Source organism: Neodiprion lecontei, chromosome 2, assembly GCF_021901455.1.
Source record: "Neodiprion lecontei isolate iyNeoLeco1 chromosome 2, iyNeoLeco1.1, whole genome shotgun sequence".
Taxonomy (NCBI): Eukaryota; Metazoa; Arthropoda; class Insecta; order Hymenoptera; family Diprionidae; genus Neodiprion; species Neodiprion lecontei.
Genome location: NC_060261.1, coordinates 5,360,605 through 5,373,123, shown reverse-complemented (window position 1 = coordinate 5,373,123; position 12,519 = coordinate 5,360,605). Strand labels below are relative to the sequence as shown.

The 12,519-nt window shown below is 37.4% G+C and overlaps 1 protein-coding gene across 1 annotated transcript in view; it reads right to left on the bottom strand.

Annotated features, from left to right (window-relative positions):
• The window catches only part of LOC107224435, a 192,503-nt gene extending 180,750 nt beyond the window's left edge, over positions 1-11,753 (bottom strand). The window contains exon 1 of the mRNA XM_046732611.1: positions 10,578-11,753. Within this exon, the coding sequence (XP_046588567.1) occupies positions 10,578-10,649 (72 nt within the window). The 5' untranslated portion in view covers positions 10,650-11,753. The remainder of the gene's footprint in view (positions 1-10,577) is intronic.
• Between the last annotated feature and the right edge of the window lie 766 nt (positions 11,754-12,519).

Sequence of the window (12,519 nt, the reverse complement as noted above, 5' to 3'; positions counted from 1 at the left end):
GCTTTTCAAGGGCTTTTCAAAGCCGTCTTTCTCACCCTCTCTATCTATTTATCTATTTATCTGCAATCTATGTTTGCACAATGGATTTACGTGCGTAGATACAACCGGTGTTGTTATCAGTGAAAAAAATGCATCGATTAGCCTTCAGCCTTGAATTCGAGGTCATAAGACTAAAAACCCGAGGATATATGTTAGGCGGCTTATACGGAAATAAATCGTCAAATATGAAAAATCCAAATTTCGAATCTCCGTAGCATGGGAAATAAATAAGTAAACAAATAAATAAGCGAAACGTAGGAGAATTTACGACAGTTGATAAACAAATGTTGGGAGGTATAAATTATCTCTTTTGTTCCACCCCGTATAGCGTAGCGAATTTTATTCAAATAAGGGCCGAGCGAATAAAGTCGCTAATTTTTAATATATATATATATGTACGTATAAATATACATTTGCGTGATAAATGTGTGTGTGTCGTGTGTGTTATGCAGAGTTAGAAGTTTCGTGCCGTGAATAAAAATGAATGAAATAGGAAACGCGATTCGCGGAGGGGAAATTAGCCGGGGAGTGAGGGAGGAAGATAGACAATGGAGCAAACGTGCGAATGGTAAGTAAGTAGAGACAAACGCACACGCACGCACGTTTTCTACAATCGCGACCGATTACGTAACGCGGCGAACATTTCGTTCTTACAAGCTTGCGGTAAAGGTACAATACAAAGATTCGCTGCAGCTGTAACCTCGGACTAATTCCATAATCACTTTTTACCATTTTTAACGCGTCTGATTTTTATCGCGGTAACGAAGAAAACACGTAGAAAAAGTCAAAATTCCCGTAGAACTTTTTGACCGGTAGATTTTTCGAATAATTCTACCGAATAATACGACTTTTGCTTACGGAAATTCTAATTTACAGTGCACGAGAAACGGATTTTACATTTTCGTTTCCTCGTTGCTACTATGCTCAATTTTTTGTTGCTTTTTTTCACGTTTGCCCCTCATTTTTTTTTTTTTTTTCTAAACTACGAGAAATATAATGTGTACATTTTTCGCAATGAAAATGATCAAGATTCGCGTTTAAATTATACTCGATATTTTAACCGTATCAAAGTTTTTTCGTCGATTCAGACACTACGTAAAGTTTTTTTTTTTTTTTTTTCTTTATCTTCTTTCACCAGCTTCTTTCTTCTCCCAAATTATTACACAGGAGTCTCTTAATTTATAACGATACAGTCAAGACATTTCCTTTTTTTTTTTTTTCCATTCTTGAATTGTATTTTTGATTAAAAGTTTAATCAAAAGTTTTTTTTTTTTTTTTTGGTTTCTTCAATCGTACAATAACTTGCACAATGCAACGTGACGTGTTGAAAAATTCTGTGCGTATGCAATAATTTTACAGGAGTTCGCGACGCAGTTAAAATTCCGACGAATGCATATTACTACAAATAATTAAGGAATCGGGTTTTTTTTCGCACGGCGATAGGTTTTTTGACCAGGATTTTAAAAAAATCCCTGAGCGAACACCGCACGCAGTTCGAGTCAGCGTAAGTAATCCGTGGCGTCAAGAGACCTTGACGCAAATGATGATCGCGTCGTATAGGATGTTTTACAGGTATACAAATAAAAAACGTAAATCAGCTGGACCGTCGCGTCGCTAACAGAGTCAACGGTTCGCCATTATTCAGCATTACGCAACACCGGCAGCATTCTGCCAGTGTTTAACTAGCGTAGATTCCTCTCTTTATTCGGCACGCGTAATGCAAAATTTTAACGATAACATTTAATTTTCGGTAAAAACGATGGTGAAAATGTCTCGACGCGAGGTGGACGAAATAAGGAGAGAGGAGGGGGAGAATTAAGGAAGAGGAAAAATCGTTTGTCGGTTGAGGCAAAGTCAGCCGGATGTAGCGTAAGGTAGGAGGTGGTGTAAGGTGACGGTAATCGTGTCTCTGGGTGTGCTAAAAAAGGTTCTTGCCAAGTACGGAGGAGAGAAAATCTATTACAGAAAACACCGAGGCGGGAATAGCTTCGGTACAACAGAGACAATGATAAAAGTAGTTTGCCAGTGAGTTTGCGAACTGAATAGGTATACGCATAAAGAATATACCGTACCTGTGCAATATGTTGCACGGACATGAACGATATAATAAAGATTCGCGTATCGCGTTCATTATACGTATTATAATTGTATACCTGTAAAAGAGGGAAGAAAGAGCAAGAAATTACAAAAAGTTCCCATGAGTCCAATTGTACAAGGAAATTATAATTCGCATGTGATACGAGCAGACTGTTATACTAGTATTAAATACTGTTTCGGTTTATACAGTAGCGATGACAAGTTTTTCCATTCGACGGAACGGGGAGAATATTGATAACGAACAAATAATTGTTTGATTAAATTTGTGACAAGAAATGTTCTTTATCGAGAAAAAAAAACGTCGTAGAGTGCAACCGAACAAATGTACAAGATTTACGAGGCTGAAGTTGGTAACTTTATCGTAACGAAACATATTGGGAATGTACGAATCACTGTTTTGCAATTTTTGTAGTGAATTTGAAGTGACTTAAATTTTTGAAAATATGAAATACTTTTGCCTCGTTATAATTTGCTTCGTTTCGGAGATTCCTAAAATTACCAAACAACTCGTTTTCCGAAACACGAATCATTGCGATAAGGTTACTAACTCAAGCGATTGGAAGTAAAAAAATCGGTCTCCAAGTTCTGAACATAAAAATTGTGGTACATAATTTTCTTAAACTTGTACACAAAAATTACCGTATCTTACGGGATAAATAAATTTGATAAATTTTTAAAGTTCGAAAATTCATTTTGTAATCTGGAAATTGAGGAAAAGTCATTGAATTTCGACTATCTAAAGCGTCGATGTAAAACCGACCGTGGAGAACCGTTATAAGGCGATCGATTTTGAAGTTCAATTTGTAACGAGAATGTGAAATACAGAAAAAAAAAAATAAAAAAAAAGTAAACTAAAGAGAGAAGGTCTTCTCGACGTCTCGTCGACGATCCGCGTGCTCTTTATTTATTCTCCCGACCGCGATTCCGTTCATTCAGTATCCTCAATACATAAACGTGCACCGAAAAAGAAACGAGAGAAAGAAGAGGAAGAAGAAGATGAAGAAGAAAAAAAGAGAACAACCGCGAACTTTGACCAGGTGAGAAAAAACACCACCACCAATCCCTATCTACGAACTCCATTCATCGTTTTCACGGCGTGTTCTCAAGCGTCGTCGTCTTGTTTATTTCCGTCCGGATAATCGAGGTGAGATTATATATATACAGATATAATATACATACATATACAACATTTTTATGATAGAATTATTTTCAATACAAATTTACATTTACATCAGTTGTAACTACGATAATGGATCGTATTTTCTTCGAGATTTTTCGTCGACAATTATTCATTTATACATGTTATCTGTCAGACTAACTTTCAACGGATTTAATTGCTGTCGTTTTCGTTCGTTATCACTTTTAAAAATAAATTTCGCATTAACTTTATCGAGAAACTAAAATGACAATCAAACTCTGTAGGTGAAAAAAAAAAAAAAACTACGATGATAATATATCCCTGCTTTAGTATTGGAGTCATATAATGGGTCGAAAAAATAGATCGTGGCTAATGACCAGGGTTCGAACAATTCCGTCCGTGACCCAATTTTTTGAAAGATGTTTAATGTAATACAATTCAGAAATTTTCACATCAGCCCTCATTACCCACATTTTCACCAGCCATATATGTATAGCTGTATAATATACGTATGATAAGTAAATCGATATTTCGTTCTCACGTCATTGAAGGAATTTGAAAAAAATTAAGACGTGGTTTATAATAAAGAAAACCAAATTTGATTTCCTGCTTTTTAATGATCAGTTACTATGTGTATATAAATATACATATATATATAAAAATTTCATATGTATAGTAACTAGAAAAATTGAGTAAAACAGGTATCGTTAAAAAAACTGTTTGAATATTGTTGGAATTAGGAAAAACGAGGTACGCCTAACCATTTTGCGCTATCGTCGATCCTTTTTTGGCTATTGCAAAGCAGAATCAGTTTCTGAGGTTTACTCTACTTTTTTAGTTAAACAAGGCTTTAACGTCAATTTATCGTTGCACGAGCGTTAAATTTTCGCAACAGTTGCAAGAAAATATAGCAACAGCGATCGTAGTGAGAAAGAATAGTAACGGATTCCAGACTATCCGGTAACGGCTAGAAAACTAATTTTCATATTCTACCTGGAACAATATTTTTTCTATTGTGGTAAAAAATGAAAATAGTCAAGGACTGAGCGGTAACCGGAACTAAAAATTTCTCTCATTGTCGGTGTCGAATATAAAAGGGAATGCGGCATAGCTGCATCGTAACGATGGAGGCTTGCATGCAGGACGACGTTGGTCCTACGGGTAGATTTATGGAGGAGTGTTTTGTTGTGCGTTTGTGTCGCGGGTCAACCTAGGTTCACGGTCAAGGGAGTCTGACCGCTAACCGTTCTGTTCTGTCCTGCTGCTCCTACCACGTCTTAAAAACTTCACTTATAAACTATGCACCCTTTCTTCTACTACTGCAAGTAGTTTCAAACTCGCGAAGGGACGAATCGACGTACAGGGGTGAATATGAACTGGTTCGATTTTTCAATTTTTTGCACGTTACACCGCGTTAAAAACAATACTTTTCTTTACATAATGTCGAATTTTATTGCGAGTAACTTGTTATCGATTATTAACTTTGAAAACATATTTCTTCGCGGTTTTTTTTACTATTTCTGACAGTATACCGATAGATTTTCAATACTCGAAAGTAACGATTGCGATGTAATGTAAATTATTATTATTAGAAACAAATGAATCGAAAAAAATCGTGTAAATTGAAGGAATAATTAATTTCCGTCAAAGTTACACCTCACACACGTACAACATGTTTAACATAAATTATAAGTTCTTGGTGCGGCTGATTACGAATCTGAAATCGGATATAAAATAATTCAAGGTTGCGAATCCAATATGGCGGATGAAAATTTCAAGTTCGATCGAATCCGGAAAAAAACTCTTGACCAGGAATTTTTGAGGTTCCTGATTACAAACGTGAAATCAGATTTCGAAAATTCGGTACGACGAATCCAATCAGCGACCCCGAAAATCTCTGCTTAAAGTTTTTTGACCGTTTTCGATAAAATTCGAAATTTTGCGTCCTCGAATTTTCAAAATCTGATTTCAGATTCGCAATCAGCTACCCCAAAAATCACGAAATATTATCTTGTTACAAGAGTTAAATTGACTCGGCACAATAACGTTCGACTCGAAGGGTTACGAGAAGGATGAGGATACGTAAGAAAGGCCTTGGGCTATAACGATGTGGCGTTGATCGATGGTGTCGTCCATTTTCAACATTTCTTTAGCTTCGCTTCTTTAGCTCTTATACAGTTTTTGCGGATCATCTGGACACCGAGTTTAGATTGCCAAGCTGTGACATAACGGCGCGAGGTTCTTTTATACTTGTACTACGTACATCTAGGTATACATACACCGTTGCAACTTGTAGGTAGTTTGGTAGTTCTAGTTTATTATTTAGCTAAAACGCATTGCCTCCAGTAACGTCGTTCAACTGTTTTATACGTACGATATAAAATTTTTGTAATCTGGTTCTTATGAGACGAAGGTAATAAAATCCGCATTATAATTATACTGCCCTTTTCAAATGTACATAAAAACACTGCATTGCATTTTGCATTGATTATCCGTCTAAAATTCAGCAATTGCAATTACATGTCGGTATAATTTAATGCTGGACTCGAAGGTGCTGCATATTATACGTGTATATATCATATAGCGAAAGATTTTTGAAACTTATTAGAAATCTTACGAAAAGTGTAGAGTGATCAAGTGGCGAAAAGATACTAAAAAATAATGTTGATGTTTGTCAAGTTTATGCCCGTCTGCAAAAAAATTTGCAAGTTTTGACCAAAGTTCTTAATAAACAAGAGATCGAAGTTCTTAACGTTAATGTAACGATCCGTTTTTAGGAAAAATCATTATTTCACAATTGTAAAATTGTCTTTCAAACTTTGAATAATCTATTAGTGTATTGATATTTTGCAAAAATTAAACTCCTTTAGAGTAATAAAAAATTTTTAAAACAATGATTTTAAAATTTCTATATTTCGCGTTACATTAACGTGACCAACTCCAATTTGTTTAACAAACGTGAACTTGTAACCGAATTCTAGAAAAATTGTCAAATTCGAACCAAAATTCAAGGACATCACGAATTCCTTTTCTAATCAGTGATTTGCTGAATCTAGTTACGAACATACGGGTGCCTCAAATGCTGCTTACAATTATATATCCTTGAGATTCGCGGTAAAGTAAAGCAGTTTTAAATTATACAATTTTATACAACGCGGCGGTGTAAATTAGGCCGAGTTACGGTCCGACAATTACTAGCATCGCGTTACGAAGAAGGGGAATTGCCCGGCCTTCCAACGCCGATGTCTGCACATCAATGATGATACACTTGTCAGAGAACAGATACGTACACTGGTTAAAGAACGTACGTAAACACACCGAGGCAGATATAATTAGCAAACGCGAAGCTTCGCCATTGCATCGCTATTGTATTTACGCGATAGCGGCAACAATATTAATTATCCTTCGTTTCTAGCGTGTGCAAAAAGATGAGCGGCTACAATTAGGTCGAAGGTCGCGGAGTGGAACGTGCATGCCGCAAGTTCGGCAGATGCGGGAAGTTCAATGCTGGATTCGATAAGAGTTGTAGATGAAAGAAAACTTTGCTGTACGAATGATATCACCGAGAAATCTGTAAGACAGAATTTATTCATCTTCTTAATACGAAGGAAAAGATCGGATGAAAATTTCCAGCGTAAATTTTCGCCTTTTTATCGTTGGAGGCGGGGCTGAAGTTCTGAATTTGAAAAGTTCCAAAAACGTTCAACTCCGAATTATTTTTTGGCGAAACTTGAAGTGAAGATATCAAAGTTTGAAGAAACAACAAAGTTTGCAAGATTACGATGATTCAAGTTACGATTGAGCAAAGTTCTGAAAAGTAAAGTTACGATGGAGGAAAATTACAAAAAATAAAGTTACGATGGGGTAAAATTCCGTATATTAAAACGTACTCACACGGCGTAGTTTACTCAAGATCAAAGTGGCGAGTGAAATTTCACAAAGCCAGACGTTCAACGAACTGAAAATCTTCGATCATTCGGAATTTCGGTATTTCAGCTTTCTAAACTTCCTCATTATCGCACTTTCGGAACTTTGAATCGTCGAAGTTACGACTTTTCGACATTTTGTCCTTTCGGAACTTTGAACCATTCGAACATCTAATGTCTCGTCAAAGTTTGATTACTTTACTCAAGTTTCGCCAGTTGAAAATTCGGAATTTCACGCTTTCGGAACTATTCAAAATTGGAATTTAAACCCCGTTCCGTTTTTTTATCGAGTATTTCTTGAGATCCTAATACGTATTCGATCGAGAAGATTTGAATGATGATTTATTCAAGATTCGTCGGCTCTTCTCTGTCGCAGTCTCGATTTGAAAATTCTCTCCGCATGTCGCGTACGTAGATATGTATTATTTCTCCAGAGGCGTGCTACCGCAGGTGTGCATTATTCTTCTTCTTCTTCTTCTTCTTCTTCTTCTACAAGACGACGGAAGGCGCATCTTTTCCCCTTTGCATCGCGAGGGCGGGACGCATAACAGTTTCAATTTCACACTTGAGGCACGTCCGCGTATAAAACGCATGGCGGTGAAAACGTGAGCTGTTTATCCAATGCGCGATCGGCAAAGTTGCAGCGAGCATCGCGTCGATCATAATTATAAAACGTGAAGAGTTGCGGAGAGGGAGAGGATTAGTACCGAGTCCCACTTCCACCTTCCCCGTCTTCTCCTTTACCGGAAATGTAAGTCCGGAAAAGTAACCGACCGCGTACGATTCCTTTCTATATAATATACAGAAGATGGACGGGCAGAGTGAACAACCCTGAAAATTTGTCCTAGTTTTGTCTTAAATTTTGAAAAACATTCTAAATTTCATTATTCGCTTGCTCTATAATAGCAAACTTCAAACACGAAATAAACTATACGTGTATCTTGAGAACTTAGGATAAGGCGAGCAAAACGAGCACACCTAAAAATTTGCGCAAAACTTTGAAACATGTTGTTTGAACATTGGCCCATTTTTCCCGCCTTTCATCCACTAGTCTCTTATACGTATAGCTAATCTCATATTGAAAGTATTCTAAAGTAAGTACGAAAATAAATTGAAAACATTTTTAAAATTTTAAACAATTTTTTAGGGTGCTCATTTTACCCGCAACGTCATTACATGAAAAGTCCGGAAATTGTGGGTCAAATGGGTACCCTAAAAAATTTTTGAAAATTTAAAAATGCTTTGAGTTTTATATATATATATATATATATATATATATATATATATATATATATATTTTCTTGAAATTATTCTCATCATTCTTTGTATTTTTATCCAATATTTGTGAGTCGCATTCGTGTAAAAAATAGCATATCACAAATTTTCATTTTCAGTCCAACGTATAAATCACATCGTTCGATGCAACGGCGTTTAAACTTATCCTTACGCGTATTTCTTTCTTCTTAGTTGTACATAAATAGACTTATGAAAAATGATTGAAGTTAAAATAAAATAACGAATCAGTAATGACTGCATGCAAAATGAATAAAAAAAAACAAAGAGGTGAAATGAAACGACCGTAACCTGAAATCAACCGTATCATTATAGGTCTACGATCGCGTCACTCGCGTCTTTCGCATCATTCCTACGTATACTCGATGATTGATCTCTTTTTGCCTCGTTCAACGAGGTGAAGACTTGTACTCTCGATATCTGCGTTTCTTTTCCTCTGTAAATTTCTGCAGAAAATAAATCTCCGTGCACACAGCTGTATTGTAATAGAATTTGCAACGCAGAGAGAAAAGGGTGTTCGTTCCTTCCGCCTCTTTGAATCGAAAAGAAGGTGACTTTCAATTCCGACATTAAATGTATTACGCTGTATGGTAGTTGTAACGTAGCTTTTGTCGTTGTTCTAGCCGAGCCTGCGTCGCATCGTGCGATAATTCAAGTCACAATACACGCATACAGGTTGCTTAATTCGTGATTTTGCAATGTTATGCCCTCGAGTTTCGTTCCACGCGTTATAATATCCTGCAATCAATACACACACACACGCACACACACATACTGCATGGGTAATACATCTTACGGCGAGGCCTTTTTTTGTCCCAGTTTATTTATAACAATACGTCTCGTTCGTTTTTTATGCATCTCCTCAATCCGCCGTAAAGAATCGATGAATAATTGTGCGTGACGAATACGTACCTACATATTTAAATACCAACCGTAGTATAATCGTAATCAGATCAAGGAAAAAGAAAGAAAATTTTTTCAACGAAAGTGAAGAAGCTACGGTAGCAAAAAAAAAAAAAACTATCAACAACATCGACCACGGACTCTGAATATAAAAGGGGAGAAAGAAATCGACCTCTACTAGCACACAACTTCGTGAAATTGAATATTACGAAGAAGTGCGCACTAATAAACCGAAAATCGGTGTTGAACGATTTCTCATACGTATACATACTTTCACAATTCGATACACACACACATATATATATATATATTATAATACTAAGCTTCTCACACCATATTGTGGGTTTTTTTTTATAAAGTATTTCAACCACTGTAAAATCATTTTTACAATTACATATATTACATATTATTACCTGTAATAATTACAAAATAAATTTGCTCAAATTGAAAATTAACCGAATGACATGATTTTATAGCGGTTAAAATGCTTTACTAAAAAAAATGTGATGAGTCTAGAATTTTCGCTGTTAAACTCGAAAAGAAGTGAATTTTTTCAGAGTTTCAACTTTGACCTTGAATAACTTTTGAAAGAGTTTAACTAACAAAAAATTATAAGAGACCTTTTTTGCGGAGCATTAAACTCCCTACGAGAATATGTATGGGACATTTGTGTAGAAAAAAAGAATTGCATATTTTTTTGGACCAACCTAATTTATAGATATATATATATAAGCTTTGACTAGAATAACTTTTTTTATGATCTAGATAATATACATATTCATTCGTAGAGACGAATGAATAACGATTAAAAAAAGGAAAGACTATTATGTATTTTTTACCACCCTCTGCGAATTAACGAGTTTGAAGTTATCGTAACGAAAGGTTGAGAAAAGATTACAATTTTCTTATTTTTATAAAGATTTCGAAAGAACTAGGATTGCAAAATATGAGTTTATTTCGTTCTATTACGGTTGACTGAATTTTGGAACGATTCAAAAATTACGAATCAACGGTTTTTCCTCAGCATGAATCGTTAGAACAACGTTACTAACTTCAGCAGGATCTGAATCAATAATTATCTAACAGCTGATATCGCGTTTAGTATTTGATCGCTTGTAGACAAGACAACGTACAAATTGTCTCGTTAAATATTGCATAATATCGTTAAACTGAAAACTCACCGGTAGATTCCTAATTCCCAATCGGACCTTGGTGTACTTTTTCATGAAGACTCTCCAAAGTACGTATGCCATGACGACGAGGCGAGTTATTGCTCGAGGACGAGTAAGAATAATAATAACAAAAATTTCACTTTGTAAACTTGAAAAATGCACATTTGATTACAAACATCACAGCACGCACGTCGTATAATTTTAACGCATTAAGCGTAGATTTGGCAAAGACCATAGCCACGCACAATATTAACACGCCGCGCGACGCGTTTCGATTCTGCAACTTGTGAATTAGTCATAAATGACGTTAATTCATCACAGTTTCGTAACTTCCATCAACCGTGGACGAATCCGATCTCGTATGTGTTACGCAACAGACGGTCAGATACGTATCATGTGCAGGTAGAATTAGTGAGAGCAACTATTCGACGCGAGAGACAAATGTCAATTCCTCAATTAGCGTCTACGTTACCCGCACCAACGCAAACTACTCGATGATCTCTGCATCGTCGTCGGAAATAAACAGCAAACACGAGCGGGGAGGATATTGTCTTTGTTTTTCCTCGTCCTCCCCCCCTCTGACGCATTTATAACACGGCGAAAAAAACCTTCCAAACAATCACAAAACACTGAACGAACGAACTACAAAGATTTGTTCGAATTATCAACGTCTCAAATGGAAAAGAAAGAAGAAACTATTATAACAACAACAACAACGAAAACTGTGATACGATAATAACGTTTAAACAAGAGAAAAACACTCCCCCGAAACGCGATACGATTATCGAGGGAAAGGAACAGACGCGAAACACTCCGCGATCGGCCGAACCCGACGCTCAACTGTCGCCGGGACTCGAGGCGGGCGGCTTAAACGCCGGTTGACGATTTTTCGAACGCGGCAAACTTCAGGACGATGCTAAGAGCGGCAGGAGAGAATCGACTGCGACAGGCGTCGAACTTTAATCTGCGGGGTTAGTTCGCGATTTCGGAATCCCCCGGTGATTCGATTCGCGACGATTGACCCGACGCGGGCTTTTCCGTTTTCAGATTTCGGATTATGGTTCGACAAATTCTGTTTGTCAGACTGCGAGCTGACGATGTGACACGGATGACGACCGTGGCGTTTTTAGCGATCAGGCAAGATCCGTTCTTCCTTTGTTTTGAGGAAGGAATCAAGGAATCGCGCTCGACGGCGACTGGCGGCGGTGGCTGCCGGGTAATGACTAAACACGCGACATAAGAGACTCGCGACTCGACTATAACTCCGCGTGGCTTTACAGGCGTGTCTGTTTGCCGCATCTATCTTCGCTTCGACGACCGGCGCCGACGCTACCTGATTGTTAGAGTGTCCGCAGGGCCGAGGCGAGCTCACCATCCGCCCATCCAGCGACGATTGTTCTTCTTCCACCACCGAGTACTGAAACGTCTGTTAGAGTGTAGCCTACGTCGCGGCATCGCGTGGGTGCTGAAACAATGCCTCTTCGCGCACCACGCGGAGCAAAGAATAAAGGGACTCGACTGTTCTCACTAATCGCGAGTCCGAGTCTCACCCGCGGATCGGGGATAAGAAAATGCACGGCGGAAACGCGCGCATGCCAACTCTTCTCGACGATCGGCTCTACAGTCCGGTCGGGATGTACGTTTGAAATTGCTATTTTTCCGCTCCGCTATTTTATTCTTCTCATCTTTTGGGCGGTCGTTATTGGTAGTTTAAATTCAACGTTTTCACCAAATTCGGTATTGGCTTCAACCGCCGACTTGGATTTATGGGAGAATTTGTTTGTGTCAAATAACTCGTCCATTTTCAACATGTGACTAAAAATGGTCATAACCAAACTTGTGGGAAATTTAATTCTCTACAACTGGTTGGATGTATCAATTACTTGTCTAGGCTCTGGATTTATACTAATAATAATGATATCCCTCCAAGGATCAGAAAAGGAAAGTAGTG